We start from the raw sequence: 18,584 nt of genomic DNA on the forward strand, positions 1-18,584 counted from the left end.
AGCCTCGTGAGAGACCTGAAGCTACGCCAGTCTCATGCTCCTGACCCTTGGAAATGCTGCGAGAGGCTAACTGCTTACTGTTTGATACTGCGGGGGTTTTTTCTGTTTTTGTTTTTTTGTCACACAGCAAAAGATAACTGATATAATTGTTATCATCCCTTATCTCCGGGTCCTTGGGCTGAGCTCTCTTGGCATTCCTAAGCTCCTCTAACCCTGGCCTCTTTCAGGAGGGCCAGTGTAAGGACATGGGTTTCAGCCAAGCTGGCTGGGGTCTGAGTCCTCTGAACAGTCAAGGGCTGCACGGAGGGGACGGGGCGGGAGGTGATGGTGAGGTCTGTGTGTGCTGTGACCAGAGTGAGACGCCTGCCAGCCCAGAGACGTGCAGGCCAAGCCAGTGTCAGAGCTCCAGCGGTCCAGTGCTGGTCAGTGACACTGCTGAAACACTAGGAAAGTCCCCTTTGACTTCATGATGGAATTTTTCACGACAGGCCCGATAAGGGTTACTAAAAAATCATTTGGTGGGTGAAAAAGAGGCCCACGAAGATGTACCCAAATGTTGGCATGTTTCAATGTCATCACTACTGGTTTTGAATTCCTAGAATATTCGCAAGTAGACTGACTTACAAGTCGTATGAACAACAAGGTCCTACTGTAGAGCACAGGGAGCTCTATTCCATATCCTGTGATAAACCATGTGGAAAAGAATATGAAAAAGAATGTATATACGTGTATAACTGAGTCACTTTGCTGTACAGCAGAAACTAACATGACACTGTAAATCAACTATATTTCAATTTAAGAAAAAACCAAAAACAAGTCCTGTGTTTCTCCCGGGAGGCCAGTGTGGACCCTCTCCACTGGGCCCCAGCCCAGCTCCCATTCCTGGTCCCGGCTCGCGGGCTAGGCTCACCTGAGAGTGCCGGCCGACAGGTGCCCGTAGGAGCCGCTGGCAGCCGAGCTGCTTCTCGAGTTGTTGATGTAGGCCACCAGCGAGTTGGGCGAGGTCCGGATCATGCGCTGCAGGTCAAGGCTGGCGTCCGAGAGCGGGGAGATGGACAGCGCCCGCTTGCGGCTCAGGCGGGGCGTCACCCGGGGGCTGGAGAAACGCGACACTGCAGGACAGCCAAGCCAAGGCACGTCAGCATGACCGCACTTGTGGGGGTGATGTGACGGGGGAAGGGGACTGGGGGTGGGGACAGTCTGATGGGCACTGCGGATCTGCCCCTGTCCAGCTGGCGGCTCTGGGGCACAGGTCTCTCTCGGCCTCAGTTTGCTCATCTGTATGATGGGCCTGGTCCACACCTGGTGTGCTGAGGATCTGTGTTAGTGCCTGTCCTGTTAGGCATGCAGCGGCCGAGACCGGGTCCAGCAACGCCTGAGGCACAACAGCCAAGTCACAAACCGTAGGTGACCTGCTTGGTGGCCTCTCACATAGGGAACCCACCAGTGAAGCCAGCAGCGGGCCAAGAAGCACGGCCCGGCCAGAGCCCAGCAGCCCCTCTGCCCCTTCCGGACCCTCCCCGGGGCAGCCACCAGACTGGCCTCTCATCCTCAGCTTAGCGTTGCCTGTTTTGCGTATTTGCCTATTACATAAATGGAATTATCAATGCTTTTTCTCAAACAGCTTCTTTTGTCTGACATTATCGATGAGGTTTCTCCACGCAGCTGTGCGTGGCAGGAACCGGCGCCTTTTTTATTGCTGTAGAGCATCCCAGTGGGTGACTTTTCCACAGGAAGGAGAGGGAAAGGAGTCACGTGCTCCAGGGTCGCGGATCACGTTGCGACCAGGATCGCCCCAAAATGCCCTGAATGGACGTTCGCCAAGCAGAGGCCCTAGACTCCTGGCCGGTCTGGGGTGGGGAGGATGCAGGATGCCATGGCAAAAGGCAGCCTGGCAGCACGCAGATGGCTCTCCAACACCGAGTCTTCCCTTCTGGAGTCGCCTGGGCCCCGGGGACCTGTTGCCTTAAACATGCATGCACGCACGCACACGCCTGGTGCCCTATCCAACTGCCTGTGGGTGCGCTCTCCCCCTCCCCATACATACACACGGAGCTGCAGGGAGGGAGGAGGGCCTGCCCCCAGACCGGGCTCCCTGCTCCTCAGGACCAGGGGCCCCAGACCGCTCCTCTCGACAGCCCCTCCTCTCCCAACCAGGGTTCTGGTCTCCCCTCTGGGCACACAGCAGCCGAGAAATGGTGTGACCACATCGCTGGGCAAGAATCCACATGCCAAGGTTCCCACCCTGTCCAGACCCTCCTTGGGCCCGTTTCCTCTTTGTAAATGGTCCCCAAGTGCCGACCTCCAGGGCTGTGCTGAAGAGTGCCTCAGCACCCACACCCGCACTCGGCGGTTCCCGGGTTCGCGATGCCCGCCTTTCTCCCTCCTGTCTGCTCAGCCCTGCCCAGACCCCATAGGTCCCCTCCTCCAGGGAGACGCAGGATGTCCTGGCTGCGGGGCTGTGAGTCAGTGTGCTGTCTCCACCACTGCAGGAGAACTGAGGGCAGGAGTGATACCCTGTGACTCTCTGGGCCTGCATTCCCAGGACCAACCGACCCACCACCACCACCAGAAGCAGCCTCGGCCGAGCCCCTGCCCACTGCCCCCTGCCCTGGGGGTCAACCACGCCCAGCCCTCCCCCGACCCCATCCTTGGCTGGAAAATCTGGGAAGCCCCTTTAAGGCTGGGCCACCAGAATCCTCCAGCTGGAAGGGGGTTCTGGGGTCTTCTTTCCTAACCATCTCCTTTGTGGATGAAGGATGCTGGGTCCAAGACCAGCTGCCCCGGGTGTGTACCCTGTACGTATGTCTGTACAAGTGCACGCGTGTAATCATAGACTTCGTTTTCAACCGGAAAGGATGAAGCACTTGTAGGAAAGCTCCCAGCTGGGAGAAAAAGTTGAGTTACTCAGGGTATTCTTTTCCTTGAACATCTTTGTTTTTGGCCGGCCGTTGATTCTGTTGGGTTCTGAGGCCTGGGGCTTACAGATCTTTTAGCAAGCAGAGCTATGGTGGGTTCACGGAAGGTGCTCCCACTTGGTGAACACCAGCTCATTCTGCCCCGCAGAGGGGCCTGGGAGCATGGCTGGCACCCAGGCCAGCAGGCGACACACTCAGGCCGTGTCACCACCTTTGTCTTGCGGTGGGAAGGACCCCAGCCCACATGCCTAGGGACACAATGTCGCACAACCTCATTCTGCCTCACAGGGTCCGACGGAGCAGCCCCTCCCCAGCCGGCGCTTGGTCTGTGCTGCAGACACGACCACCCTTCTGAACAAGCATCCCGGACCACAGAGATGTGTCCTGGCCCATGAGCAACTAGAGACAGCGTGTGTCCCTTTGATGTGGTGTTTGGATAAGTCCCTGCTTCTGGATTCTGCTGCACAGAATAACCCAGCGACAGCCACCCCTTAGTGACATTCAGACCCACTGTTGCAATGAACGGCCATCACTGCCCCCCGAAATGCAAACCCAGCTGTGCAGATAAGAAAACGAGGCTTGGGGACGTTAGGAACTTGCTCAAGGGCAGGATTTGAACCAAGGTCCAAAGAAGCCCTGCTGTGTGGCTTTTCTCTGTCCTGAGTGTACCTTCAGAGAGGTGGGGAGAGGCAGGGCCAGGAAGACGCTCTCACCACAAACAGCTTTTAAATCCTCACTTTAGCGGCTCTGATAGTGAACTTCCTGACAGCCAGCTGCCTACCTGGCCTCCTGCGTCTGAAGGGCAACCACAGTTCAGCCCAGCCCTACCTCCTGTAGGGCTGGGCTCAGCGGGCGCCCGCCACCCATAGAGCAGCAGAGCGGGGGACCCGGGAGTTGGCCTGACACCCCCCCCACCTCCTTCACAGTTGCATCTCCCACTTCCACCAGCCCAGCCCCCCACTTGCTTGGGGCATCCCGGGGCCCTTAGTTAACTGCTGTCTGATACACATTCCTCACTGCGGCCAAATCAGATCATGTCTTTGCATTTGCCCACCCCAAACCTTTCCAGAGCTCCCACTGCTATTAGGAAAAAGGCACAAGTCCTCAATGTGGCTTACCCGGTGGCTCCGTGGGTGCCCCTGATTCCCTCTCCAGCCTCCTGCACAGGGCCTTTGCACATACTGCTTCTTCTGTCTGCAGTGCTCTGCCCTCAGCAGGGTCATCACTTTCCCCAGGAAACCATTGCTGACATCCTGGAGTTGGGCAGGTCCCCCTGGGACACTCTCAGGGCACCACGGTCCCCTCTCTGTGGATAGGTGCAGCTCAGGGGAGTTCATACCTGCTTGTGTATGTCTGGTTGCTTCTGTTTCTCCCCCCTCTGTGAACTAGGGACTCGGTCACCCTGCTCACCGTTATATCCCAGCACTGGGATCTGGCTGGCTCGGTGGTGAGTCCAATAGGAGATGCCAAAAGCCGGGCATGGGGCAGAGGCGTGGTGTGTCAAGGGACAGTGGACGCTCAGCCATCCAAAGTCAGTATTTACTGAGTGCCCCGCGGATGCTCGGGACTGCTCTAAGTATTTTCAAGTATAAAGCCATTTAATCTTCACAACTGTCCTATGAAGAAGGAACTATCATGAGCCTCATCTTACAAAGGAGAAGACAAGTAGCTTGGCCAAGGCCACGCGGCCAGGGGAAGTAGAGAATGATTGGAAAGCAGGCAGGTGGACACCAGAACCGCCGCCGCACTGCCTCTGCTCAGGTGGGGAGGGTAGGTATCAGGGGAGGGCTCTCCTGGGTGCAGGGGCCCAGGGCGGGGACACACACACCCCCCCCCCCCCAGTGGGGGCACACAGACAGCCTGACACTTACTGGCTGCCCTGGGGTGCATTACTCAGCCTGCTGAGCCTCTCTTTGCCCATCTGCAAATGGGGGCAGCGTGGTAGGTGTGTCCTGAGTACACAGGGGCAGCACCATGGACAGTGCCTTGAACCCAGCAGATCTTCCAGAATGAAACTGTGAATGAACACGGCTTCCTTAGGGGCCAGGAGGACTCTTTGGTGAGCAGGGTGAGCTGAGAGCTAATAATGGAGAAAAGGACAGCAAATCTAGAGAAGACGACTGAGCCACAGTGGAGGACATCTGTCCCTAAACACTCATCCGCCTATCCAGGTGTCCTCCAAGCTTCTTAATTCTTATTTACTGGGTTCACTCCTTGTTCGTCCTCACTTTAAAGGCAACTCTGAGATATAAAAGTGCATCTTCCAAAAGACTCCTGTTACTTATGAACTGTGTGGTAAATGGGAAAATACAAGATGGGGGGTAGATCTAATACCATACAAAGTAAGAAGTACACACACATCTTTGCAATGCACTCAAAAAAAGATTTTGCTACTAATATTTGGATTCCCACCCTCTCGTGCGCCCCTAACAAGATGAAACAGGCCAGATCTGACAGTGATATTCATCTCTGTTATTCCCTCCCCTCAAGGGAAATATGTTTATTAATGCGCCTCTTCCCTTGATATATTACTAAATAGAAAGAAAAGCCTGGCACTCATTTCCCGTGGCTTCTCCTGTGATTTATGACCAGGATTGGCAGACTCGTCATGTCCATTCATCTGTGGATGCCCCCTTTCTGAGAGCCGACAGCCGCTGGGTGACCAGCCACCTGTCTGCCCTCACCTGGGCAAACGCCAGACGCCACCTGACCTGGATGCTGTTTTGTCCGCTCGTTCTTTCTTTTGCTCCTTCGCACGTTAGTTCACACACCCATCAGGCCCTCCTGCAGCAGCCTGTTTGCCAGGCACAGGCCTCGATGCTGGGGGAGCTGCAAGCAAGGATGCTTAGCCCCGTCTCCTGGAGCTCAGCATCTTGGTGGGAGGTGACAGTGGTACCTGTGGCTCTGGGCAGGATTACTAGACACCACCAAAGCAGGGTTACCCCAGGTTACCCCAGACTGCTCGTGGGGGCGGGGGGAATCTCTTGCCCTGGGATAGTCGGAAAGGGCAGGAGATACAGAAACAGGCCCGGGACCCAGGCAGACGCAGGTTCTGACCCTGCCTGCCAGCTCTAACTGGGTGTCTTTGGGCGAGTTGCTGGACCTCTCTGGGCTGTTTCCTCACCCAGAAGATGGGCCCAGAGTGCCCACCTCAGGGTCACTACGGACTACCGAGCAGCGTAGCGCCCACCATTCCGGATGGGCCTCCTGTGGGCCCGGGGCCGGGACGCGCCTTCCCCGGGGCCGGCAGGGCGCAGCCTCGTGGCAGGGCTTGTGAGCCCTGACCCCCACTGCTTAGGGAGCATTCCTGCATGGCCCAGCCCCTCGCCCGGACTTTCTGGACTCACTAAGGAGATGCTCTAAGGAAATCCAGCCTGAGGACCTGGACCTGGCCCACACTTGGCTGTTCACACCCCCTCTTGCGCGGAAGTAGAAAGCACCAAGGCTTTGGAGCCCAGAGGCGTGGGGCTGAGGCCTATAAGCGCATTTCCCAGGTCTATGATGGAGACAAAGAAACTTAGGGCTCTGGGCTCGAGGCTCCTCACCTGGAAAGTGACTTCATGACGCTTGTCTCACGAGACTCTGGGCTGGCTTGCCAGATGAGCCGGACACACCATTTGGCCTGAGCCTGCCCTCAGCACCCTGCCCCCCGTGTCCCTCCTGTCGGCAGGCTGGGTGCGGACGCCCTCCCAGAACGGGGCCTCTGGCAGCCCCTCCGTCAGCTCCCCTGCCTCTCAGTGGCGTGATCAGTGTAACTGGTTCCTGAGACCTCCCCGGACCCGCAGGCAGCATAAGGATCGGGCGTCAAAACGGAGGCGACATCCGAGTGGAATGAGTGTCAATACGACAATAAAATATACAGCTCGTAGGAAATATGGGCTGTAAGCACACAACATTTCACTCGGAAACATTTCAAGCTCCTCAGCGTGGTGGGGCGTGGGGTGGTGGCTGCGGCTCCGCCGTTAAATCACCAATACTCAACGGCATCACGCAAGAAAATTCCATTTTAGGGCCCCAGTGACAAGCAGTGACCTCCCTGCTGTCTAGAGGACCACTAGGCAGAATAACCTCGGACTCCCGGACTGGTTATCTATCACCTTCCAAAGCCACATCACTCCTCACTCTTCTGGCTATAAATCAGCCTCCTTAAAGAACAGGGGCAATGGGCCTTCACTGACCACCTGGAGGCCAGGAGGCTTCCGGGAGAGGGAGGGCAGCTTCTGCTGGAGATGCCCCTTGTCCCGCCCACAGCCCGGCCTTGTGCTCTGCGGGGGACGGAGGGCTTGGCTTTTCCATTCAGCAAGAACCCCTCCAACTCCAGCCCTGCCGCTAAGGCTGTGGCATCTTCCCCAGTGTAGGACACACACACGACCCAAAGGAGATTGTTTAGGCATCACAGAGACACAGACGGGGACATCTTCCCCAGATATTATGGGGTTTCCCACTTCAGAAAAAAAAATAAAGTTCTATTTTAAGGTGAGTCTGTTAAAAATATAAGACTAAATAAGTTATCGTGTAGGTGGCACTTGGCTAAGGTAAAACTGCTGGTGGTTTGCCAGCGGGTGGGCTGGGGACACTGCTCTGCCAGATGTGGACCTGGGTGGCCTTCCTGACACCCTCTCCCCAGGCCTCCTCACAGCCGGGTGCCCCTGGTCTCCACACCCCAGCTTGACACTCATGCCCCTGGGATGTTCTCTCCCCCATGGCTCTGCCTCCTCTTGGAATGTGAAGTGCAGGTGCTGAGGAAACAGGCTGAGTAGGCGGGGCGGCCTCGGGACAGGTGTCCTTTGCCGCGACAGGGAGCTTCCACAGAGCAGCCCCCCTGGAGAACCGCGAGAGCGGGGCTTGGAATGCTGTGTTGCTAGCACCTGGCACCATGCCTGGCACGTAGTAGGTGCTCAGTAAATACCCTCATTCATGAATGAGTGAGGAGAGTGAGTGTGCGTGTGTATGGTGTGTGCGTGTTTACGGTGTGGGTGTGTATGCGGTATGTAGGTAGGGTGTGTGTGTGTGCGCACGAAAAAGAGAGAGCGAAGAGACACACACACGGAGTCTCCCCAACTCCGCACAAACTCTCAGGGCCCCTGCACGGGCAGAGAGCTTACGTGCCCCCATCATGTTTATGGGCAGCTTCCTCACGTGAACACACATGTCCTCAGAGCCTCAGGGCCCTTTCCCAGGTGGTCCCGTGAGCCCCGCTGCCCGGGCCCCAGGCCTGCACACCTTTCCCTGTGAGAGTCTGAGCACAAAGAAACTCGACTGGAAGACCCACTCACACCTCCATGGGGTGGACAGAGGCTTCCCGGGAGCATCTCTCCCCAGACCTGTGAAGCTGGGACCAGCCGAAAACACCAGAGCTGGTGGGCTTCCCAGTTCCCACGGTTCACAGGAGGGGAGGGGCCAGGGACCCCCCCAACACACACACCCAGAGGCAGGTCTGGGCTCAGCCGGGCGCAGGCCTGGGCCCGAGTCTCTCGGGGCCACGTAGGCATCGGAGCTGCACAGAAATGCCTAAAACTTTAAATAGCGGACGCAAAAGTTCTGGCTGAAACTGGTTTGGAAAAAAACTAAGTAACGGCAAATACAGGAATTCATGCTGGACTTCACTCTGATTTCCTTGGAGGTAAGTGATGGGGAACAAAGGAAAAGAAACCACCCGTTCCTGATGTTCACAGGGGTTTGTGAAAATCCCCGGGTCACCACCAACCCCCACCTCAGCCCGAGAAACCCATGTGTCCGTCCAAACCAAGGCTGGAGGTGGTGAAGCTCCGCTCTGCACCTGAAGCCCATCACACCCTCAAGACCAAGGCGGAGACAGGATGTCGGGGGCTGTGCTGAATTCATCAGGGCGGCTCCCACGCCCATTGGTGAGCCCACCTCCTCACGACCGCCCGACCCCCGTGTCTCAGATGCTCAGCCCAGATGCTGCCAAACGTAGAGCGCCCCAGAGCAAAGCTGCCTGTCCCCGTCCAGGCTCCCTGCAGGCCGACAGCTGCTGGCCTCGCAGTTTCTTCGGATTCGTTTGCATGTTTCTACCCCAGGTTCTTTTGTGACTGCCGTTCCCTCCCTCCCTCCCCCCACACAGAGCCCTGCTCCTTGGCAGGTGCTCCTGGACCTGTGGGGCTCTGGGTTTGTGAAGACAGAGGGCCAGCCAGTTACAGCTGGGGCCCCTCGGGTCCTGCAGGTGGGCGGAGGGAGATGCAGAGCCCAAGGGGAGCTGATGCGGGCGGTGGCCCGGGAGAAGTGCTGGCTGACCTGAGTCCTGGGACCCGGTGCAGGACGGAACGAGGACAGCCTGCGGGGATGGTGGACAGGTGCAGGGGCGCAGATGGGGAGAGACAGGCTGGAGGGAAGGCCGCTGGCCATGTGGAGTCTGGGTTTCACCCCGAGGGTGATGGGAGGGGCGGAGGGAGGCTGAGCTGGGAGCTGGCTGGCACAGGACTGGACGGCCGGCGGGGGTGCTGCGAAGGCAGACTTGGCAGGTCTCGGGTGGGCTGGCCTGGGGGGGGTGGGCTGGTGGTGAGGAAAAGATGTCCAGGAGGAGGTGTGGCATGGGGCCCAAACATGGGGTGGACGGTGGTGCTGACAATCGGCAGACAAAACCCTGCAGAAGGTGGTAGATTTGAAAGAGGGCAAGGATACTGGTGGAAAGAGATGGAAACCAGCACGCATGCAGCACTGACTGTAAACCTGGCACTGAGCCACGCTCACACAGCATGCAGGGCATCACCGTCCAGTCCCCACCGGGTCCCAGCAGCACCAGCTGTCCCAGAGAGGACGCAGCTCAAGCTGGCGTGGCCTAGACCTGCCCGCAGCACCACCATCCCTGCAGCACGCTGGCTCCAGCCCAGCTGCTCTGCCCACTGGGCTCTCCCCGAGGCCATGGCTCACGGGGCCCCTCAGATGTGCTGTGCTGCCTGGGGCGGTGTGCATGAGGGAGAGCCCGTGATGCTGGTGACAGGCGGAGCGGGGCCTGGAACCCTGACTTGCGGCCTGGGCAACTCCCTGGATGCTGGGAACCCCAGGGAGCCCATCTTACGGCAGGGACGGTAATTCTGGCCTCGGAAGGGGGCTGAGGGGAGTCACCTGGGGAGTGTGCATAAAGGCATGGCACACAGGCAGACCTCACTTGGATGCTCTCACATGTGCACACAGCGGGCGCTCACATGTGCTAACTCGGCCTCTCCCGCCCCCTGGGGACACCTGCCTGACCAGACCCCTCGGCCGTGGCTTCTCTGTGTCTGCCCAGCTGGCCTGGTGCCACCCAGACCAAGGCCTTGGAAGGCAGACATCACTTGGAGAATCTGACGTTTGGACAATGGCAGCAAACTTTATGCCCTGTTGTGTTGGGCATATGTCGCTGTTGTCTGAGTAGCAAGCGCACGTGTCCTCCCAGGGCCCTCCCGCTCCCTGTGGGGGGCACCTGCAGGGCTGTTATGGGGAGGAGAGACAAAAGCATGTAGATTTATGCACTCAGGGGGCCGAGAGGCCTCACTGCACCCCTACACTGTGTGCCCATCCTGGGGAAGACACAGGGGCGAGACAGACCCAGGGACCAGATTCTGGTGGCATCGTTTGGTCGTGCTGTGGGTTCCCTTCAGGGCAGGCTGAGGGTCACATGGGACAAAACCCACAGAGCTGGCATTGGGAGGACTGCCATGCTCCTCCCCAGTGACACTCCTGTGGGGGAGGGCAGGGAACGCTGCAGGGGAGTGGTGCTTAGGGACCACTCGAGGTGGCCCCTGTAAGCGTGAGGTGAGCAGGGCAGAGAGACGGTGAGACAGGTGGGACCTGGGACCCTTTGCCGCAGTGCTTGCACCTGGGCAAACATCTTCTTGAGCAACAAAATACAGAGAATCTACAAGGGACTAAAAACAACTTGTGTATATGCGCAGTTGGGGCAAATTATGGACAACAAGATACAGAAAGACCAAAAACCCAACTGCCACTTCTGAGGGGCCTGGAGCAAAAGCATGTACTGCGCATGCCCCCTGCACTCAGCACCACCAAAGGGGTGGGCAGAGCACCTAAGCCAACCCTCCCCCCCAACACACCCCCATCCTCACCCCATATAAGGAACCAGCTGGCCCCACCTCAGGGAGCGAACGAGCAAGGGAAACTTGTTAGTTGTTTTCGCCCTCCCCCCACCCAGCTGCAGCAGGAGCCCCCATAAAGCCTTGCCTGAATTTCTTGTCTGGCCTCTAGTCAATTCCTATTGATAGAGGAGGTCAAGAATCCTGGTTGGTCACAAGGAAAGGAGGGGAGGGAGGGGGCATCCAGAGGGACTTCCTGGAGGAGGTGAGATCTCAGCCAGGCCTTAGGAAAGGAGGGGCTTGGCTTTGATCCAGCCGATAAGGTGGAGTTGCAGTGGCTGGTGTGGACTGGACGCCCAGGGCGGAGGACTGGGGGACAGGAGGTGGCTGAGGGGTGCAGGGGCCCCCCCAAGTCTTGCAGCCCTGCCTGGCCCCACGGGACTGCCTGCAACCCAGCAGGTCTCCTGCAGGTCTCTGTCTGCTCCCTGCCACCAGGGAGTGAAAAAGAGCTTGAGGAGGATAAATCTGCAGGAGCCGCCTGCCGGCCCCTCGCTGTGGCTTCCAGCCCCGCTGCCTGGCCTGGATCCCTGGGGGTCTCTGGGATGAGCTCCAGGACCGGCAGGTGGAGCAGCACTCACTGGGGAGGCGGCTCCATCTGACCCCAGGGGCTGGCTCGTGGTTAGGGTGCAGTTGCCCCTGTAAAAGCAGCTGTGAGGATGGCTGGGGGTGGGCGGGGGACTTGGTACCTCATGGGCACCAGGCACCTCATCTCCCCAGAACGCCCGACTGGCCATGCCCCCAAACGTGCCCAGCCTGCAGGCCCCGGCTCAGTTACTGACAACTCTGTTCTCCAACTACTCAGGCCTGAGGCCCCAGTGTTGTCCTCAATGCCCTTCTTCCTCCCTGATTCAACATCCCATCTAGGAACAAATCTTGTGGCTCTTCCTTCAAAATCCATCTGAAACATGACCGCTCCTCCCACCTCTGCCAGCTGGACGGCCTGCTTCCACCTTGCCCCTAAAGCTGTTCTCCGACCAGCAGCCAGAATGGAATTCCTTTTAAGAATAAGTCAGGTCTTGTATGCAGAAAATTATAAGACATTGATGAAGGAAATTAAAGATGATACAAATAGATGGAGAGATATACCATGTTCTTGGATTGGAAGAATGAACATTGTGAAAATGACTCTACTACCCAAAGCAATCTATAGATTCAATGCAATCCCTATCAAACTACCACTAGCATTTTTCACAGAACTAGAACAAAAATTTCACAATTTGTATGGAAACACAAAAGACCCCGAATAGCCAAAGCAATCTTGAGAACGAAAAACAGAGCTGGAGGAGTCAGGCTCCCTGACTTCAGACTATACTACAAAGCTACAGTAATCAAGACAGTATGGTACTGGCACAAAAACAGAAAGATAGATCAATGGAACAGGATAGAAAGCCCAGAGATAAACCCACGCACATATGGTCACCTTATATTTGATAAAGGAGGCAGGAATGTACAGTGGAGAAAGGACAGCCTCTTCAATAAGTGGTGCTGGGAAAACTGGACAGGTACATGTAAAAGTATGAGATTAGATCACTCCCTAACACCATACACAAAAATAAGCTCAAAATGGCTTAAAGACCTAAATGTAAGGCCAGAAACTATCAAACTCTTAGAGGAAAACATAGGCAGAACACTCTATGACATAAATCACAGCAAGATCCTTTCTGACCCACCTCCTAGAGTAATGGAAATAAAAACAAAAATAAACAAATGGGACCTAATGAAACTTCAAAGCTTTTGCACAGCAAAGAAAACCATAAACAAGACCAAAAGACAATCCTCAGAATGGGAGAACATATTTGCAAATGAAGCAACTGACCAAGGATTAATTTCCAAAATTTACAGCTCATGCAGCTCAATAACAAAAAAACAAACAACCCAATCCAAAAATGGGCAGAAGACCTAAATAGACATTTCTCCAAAGAAGATATACAGAATGCCAACAAACACATAAAAGAATGCTCAACATCATTAATCATTAGAGACATGCAAATCAAAACTACAATGAGATATCATCTCACACCAGTCAGAATGGCCATCATCAAAAATTCTAGAAACAATAAATGCTGGAGAGGGTGTGGAGAAAAGTGAACACTCTTGCACTGCTGGTGGGAATGTGAATTGGTTCAGCCACTATGGAGAACAGTATGGAGGTTCCTTAAAAAACTACAAATAGAACTACCATATGACCCAGCAATCCCACTAGTGGGCATATACCCTGAGAAAACCAAAATTCAAAAAGAGTCATGTACCAAAATGTTCACTGCAGCTCTATTTACAATAGCCCGGAGATGGAAACAACCTAAGTGCCCATCATCGGATGAATGGATAAAGAAGATGTGGCACATATATACAATGGAATATTACTCAGCCATAAAAAGAAACGAAATTGAGCTATTTGTAATGAGGTGGATAGACCTAGAGTCTGTCATACAGAGTGAAGTAAGTCAGAAAGAGAAAGACAAATACCGTATGCTAACACATATATATGGAATTTAAGAAAAAAAAATGTCATGAAGAACCTAGGGGTAAGACAGGAATAAAGACATAAACCTACTGGAGAACGGACTTGAGGATATGGGGAGGGGGAAGGGTGAGCTGTGACAGGGCGAGAGAGAGGCATGGACATATGTACACTAACAAACGTAAGGTAGATAGCTAGTGGGAAGCAGCCGCATGGCACAGGGATACCGGCTCGGTGCTTTGTGACCGCCTGGAGGGGTGGGATAGGGAGGGTGGGAGGGAGGGAGACGCAAGAGGGAAGAGATATGGGAACATATGTATATGTATAACTGATTCACTTTGTTATAAAGCAGAAAATAACACACCATTGTAAAGCATTTATACCCCAATAAAGATGTTAAAAAAAAAAAAAAAAAGAATAAGTCAGGTCTCATTCCTCCTCTGTCCGACCCCCTCCACGGGCCCCACCTCACTCTGCGTGAAAGCCAAAGTTTCACCAAGCCTTGACCGACCAGCACAGCCAGCCCCTGAACTCTGGCCCTACCCTACTGCCCCTTCACTCACTGGGTACCAGGTACACTGGCCTCCCGGGCTTTTCTTGATCCCAGCAGGCCCACTGCGACCTCAGGCCCTTTGCACTTGCTGTCTCTCCTGCCTGTATCACTCTTTGGCTTATTTCTGCATGGCTCATCCCTTTCAATTCTTTGCTTGAATATCATCTTCTCAGTGAGGATTTCTTGATTTCCTCTTTCAAGATGGCACCCTCATCCACCCAGTGCTCCTAACCCCATTCCTGAATTGTTCGTCTCTCCCCACTAAGCTGTAAGTAAGTTCCATGAAGGCAGAGATGAGTCCCTTTTGTTCCCTGGAGTGACTGCAGTTCCTACAGCACTTCCTGGCCCGTGATGACTCACTAAGTTTTTGTGCATGTTGTTCAGACGCAGTCCCCCAAGGACAGCAGTCATGGCAGGGATTGGGGTAAACCCCAGATTCCTCCACTGGGCTCCCCCCCCCACAAAAGGAGCAACAAGCACCCTCCTCGGCCTCCGGGGGGCCGTCAGCCCCTATCCTGCTCGCCATACCCACCCTGGCCCAGCACTCACCATCCACTGGATTGAGGTAGTCATGGAGATGGGGTGCACTGGCCGCACCCCCGCTCTGCATCAGCAGGTCCCCATATGGCGTGGGGTGGCCTGCCATGAGGGGCATCTGGTGGTAATAGTCTGAGGGGTTGGTGCCTGAAGGGGGGAGGCCAAGCAGCCCCCTCTCCTTCAGGTGTTCATGGGCAACTGCGGGCAGGAGGGAGGGAGAGGAAGAAACTGTCAGAACCCGGCCAGAAAGAAGAGAAACATGCACCTGGCCCGAGGAGGCCCCTCCGGGCCCTGCAGCCCTCCCCTGCCCCCCTGGGTCCCTGGGTCCCCCTCCCCTGTCGTCCCTGGTCAGGCTGGGGCGGGGCTGTTTCTGCTGATGGGGCAGCCAGATCCCAGCCTGCACATTCCTCCACTTGCTCAAAGCCGTAAACAACTGCTTCCTTCTCCCAGCCCCACAGATGCCCAGAGCTCCAGGGCCCGTGGTCCGGCACAGTCTCCAAAGGAAAAAGAAGATGAAGTCGGAGGTGCCAGGGTGGCCAGACAGCTGGGCGCCAGGTCAGACTCACCCAGCACTCGAAGTGGGATGGCAGGCGAGCGCTCGCCCGCCCTGGCCAGATAAAGCTCCTCGCCTATCAGAACCTGGGCGGGCAGTCCACCTCCAGTCTCGCACTCAGCCTGCCGGGGCTTAGCAAAGAGGCCGGGAGGATGAACTTCAGAGTATCTTGAGGGGGCCTGGCACTCAGGGGTGTGGTGTTAGTTAAAGGGGGGCTTGGAAACCAAACATACCCCTCAGGGGTCCTGGCTTTTACCAGGTGTGCAAAATTAAGAAGGTGCCACCTCTCTGAGCTGGCTCAGTTTTCCATCTGTAAAATGGGGGTAATAATACCCACCAGTCAAATTACTATTAAAAATGACAGGGCTTCCCTGGTGGCGCAGTGGTTGAGAGTCTGCTTGCCGATGCAGGGGACGCGGGTTCGTGCCCCGGTCCGGGAAGATCCACATGCCGCGGTGCGGCTGGGCCCGTGAGCCATGGCCGCTGAGCCTGCGCGTCCGGAGCCTGTGCTCCGCAACGGGAGAGGCCACAGCAGTGAGAGGCCCGTGTACCACAAAAAAAGAGAAAGGTATCATCAGCCAACGTTGTGCTGGGCGTTCCGCTGGGTGGGTGCAGTCACAGGGCTGAGGGGATAACATCCACTCTCTGGTTTCACTAGCATCACACCATGAGCTGATCCCCTCAGCAGATGACGACTCTGGCACTTAAAGAGATAAAGATGCTGCCCAAGGCCACACAGCAGGGAGTTTGAATCCAGAGCCCGGGAATTGGCCTCCCTGCTATTAGTCTTGGCAGGTGTCAAAGGAGATGCACACAGTCCGGGCAGAAGGAAGCAGCTGGTCCGTGGAAGCCATCACCCTCCCCTTCCTCCTCTCCCTCTCCCGCTCTGTCCTCTAGGAACAGCCCTAGCCTGCAGCCCCGCGGCCTCTGCCTGGCCTGCCTGTGCCTGAAATGCCCTCCCCTCCCCCTTCTTGCTTGTGCCTCTTCGCTGAAGCCTTCCTTGAGGGCCCATTGTTCTCACACACACACACACACACACACACACACACACACACACACACACACAGAGTCTGGTCTGGCGGACCCTGCCTCTGCTCCTCGACCCTTCTACAGACGTCTCTCAGGGCCCTCCCTGACCCAGGCCTCGAGGGGACCGCCCCATCTCCGTGTGTATTAGTTTCCTCGGGCTGCTGTAACAAGTTAGTACAGGCTTGCTGCTAACTGCTGTGAAAATGGATTTTTATTCTCCCTCAGGTCTTGAGGCCAGAAGTCCAAAATCAAGGTGTCAGCAGGGCCACCCACTCTGGAGGCTTTAGGGGAAAACCTGTTGCTTGCCTATTCCAGCTTCTGGGAGTTGCCAGCTTCCTTGGCTTGTGGCCACATCACTCCCATCTTTGCGTTGTCTTCTTATCTATGTGTCCCTTATAAGGACACTTGTCATTGGATTTAAGGCCCACGTGGATAATCCAGGATGATCTCTTCAACTCAGAATCGCCAACTTAATCACGTCGGCAGAGAGCCCTTTTCCACATGAGGCCATGCTCTCGGGTTCAGGGCTTAGGACGTGCATGTATCTTCCTGAGGGCACCATACCGCCCGCTGCACCACATGTGAACTTCAAGGCAGGAGCAGTGTCTTGGACCCTGGCCTGCACTGCCGGGAGAGGTTGGGGAGCTCCGGTCCACTTCCCGGGAGACGCGGGCTCTGTGTGGATGTGTCACACCCTTTGGCGCATCCCGGATTGGTCGCGGTCACTCGGGGGCCCACGCAGAGTTCAGGGCCAGGAGCAGTGGTGAAGGGCCATTTCTGAATGGCCCCATCCTGGCTGGCCATCTTCATGTCTCACGGCTGCAGCCATTCACCTTGTCTGGTTTTTCTTTGTGACTCTGCCCTTTTCTGTCTCAAATGAATTGAACAGGGTTGCCATCTGACTGAGCTGGGCCACTCAGTATCCTCTCAGGAGGGACACAAAGTCACTGGTGGTCACCCCAGAGCCTTGGGGCTGGGGTCCCATTTAGAGGCCATGCGTTGATCTGCCAGAGATGTAGACAGAAACCTGCCCAGCTCTGCCTTCTTTCTGCTCTGGGGGGGGGCCCTGAGACACCCCGATACAACACCTACTCTGCTTAACACCAGCTTCTGCAGACTTTGGCATCTTGCAACCAAGTAATTCTCACCTAAGATAGGACCTCCATGAATAAACAGATGTCACCATTCTTATTATGTAATTTGCATGCCAAGGCTGTTTATGAATAGTTCTTTTTTTCATAAATTTATTTATTTATTATTCATTTTTGGCTGCGTTGGGTCTTCGCTGCTGCGTGCAGGCTTTCTCTAGTTGCAGTGAGTGGGGGCTACTCTTGGTTGTGGTGCACGGGCTTCTCATTGTGGTGGCTTCTCTTGTTGTGGAGCATGGGCTCTAGTCACGTGGGCTTCAGTAGTTGTCGCTCATGGGCTCTAGAGCACAGGCTCAGTGGCTGTGGCTCGTGGGCTCTAGAGCGCAGCCTCAGTAGTTGTGGCACATGGGCTCAGTAGTTGTCGCTCGTGGGCTCTAGAGCACAGGCTCAGTAGTTGTGGCACGTGGGCCCAGTAGCTGTGGCTCACGGGCTCTAGAGCGCAGGCTCAGTGGTTATGGCGCACGGGCTTAGGTGCTCCGTGGCATGTGGTATCTTCCCGGACCAGGGCTCGAACCCGTGTCCCCTGCACCAGCAGGCGGATTCTTAACCACTGCGCCACCTGGGAAGTCCTACGAATAGTTCTTTAATGAGTGCAAAAACCAATGCACCCCTGGTTCCCTTGTCTTGGACCACTCATTTATCGAAAGACCTACTGTTGATGGGGGGCAGGGAGGAAGGCCAGCCACTGACCATCCCACGGACAGCAGCTGAGGAATGACCGGCATTAGAGTTAGCATCCCTCCCCCGACCCCGCTGCCCCAGGCCCTCCCTACTCACCGTCCGCAGGGCTGAGGCCCCTGGCCGCAGAGATGGCGGGGTGCGTGGGGCTGCCGTGCACAGCGCAGAGGTACTGCTCCATGTGGGAGCTCACGTATGGGTGTGGGGCGTTGAAGGGGGACTCCCCAGGGCCGGCAGGGTGTGGGGAAAGTCGGATCAATGAGATATCCGAGATGACCGGGCTGCCACTCAGGGCGGGAGGCCTGCAGAGACAAAGGGGAACGTTTTAAGAAGGTGTGGCCCACCCAGGAGGATGCCCAGGGAACCCCGTTAAGGAGCAGAACCAAACGGGCGGCTGCACCTTTATTTATTTGCCAACATCCCCTGGTCACCCTCATACAGAGTCTCAAATCTCATACACTAGCCAGGAAATGCAGGTGGAAAGCTCCCGGGGCTGGTGCAGCAGCCCACCCACCCGTCTCATGTTGGTGATGGAATTCTGCACACACAGAGCTGGATTTGCTGGACCACAAGCTCGGCAGTCCACACACCTCTCATGGCGAGTTGTCACCACT

At 56.0% G+C, this 18,584-nt stretch overlaps 1 protein-coding gene across 1 annotated transcript in view; it reads right to left on the bottom strand.

Moving 5' to 3' along the window:
- Window positions 1-18,264, bottom strand: part of GLI2 (GLI family zinc finger 2) — a 41,330-nt gene extending 23,066 nt beyond the window's left edge. Inside the window, exons 1-3 of the mRNA XM_022565511.2 lie at window positions 18,070-18,264; window positions 14,575-14,760; window positions 911-1,112 (exon numbers count right to left, since the gene is read on the bottom strand). Of these exons, the coding sequence (XP_022421219.2) occupies window positions 911-1,112; window positions 14,575-14,760; window positions 18,070-18,151 (470 nt within the window). The 5' untranslated portion in view covers window positions 18,152-18,264. The remainder of the gene's footprint in view (window positions 1-910; window positions 1,113-14,574; window positions 14,761-18,069) is intronic.
- Window positions 18,265-18,584: the final 320 nt, after the last annotated feature.

This window comes from Delphinapterus leucas, chromosome 8, assembly GCF_059928025.1.
Source record: "Delphinapterus leucas isolate spDelLeu-1000000601 "Yukka" chromosome 8, BTC_Dleu_Yukka2, whole genome shotgun sequence".
NCBI classification, from domain to species: Eukaryota; Metazoa; Chordata; class Mammalia; order Artiodactyla; family Monodontidae; genus Delphinapterus; species Delphinapterus leucas.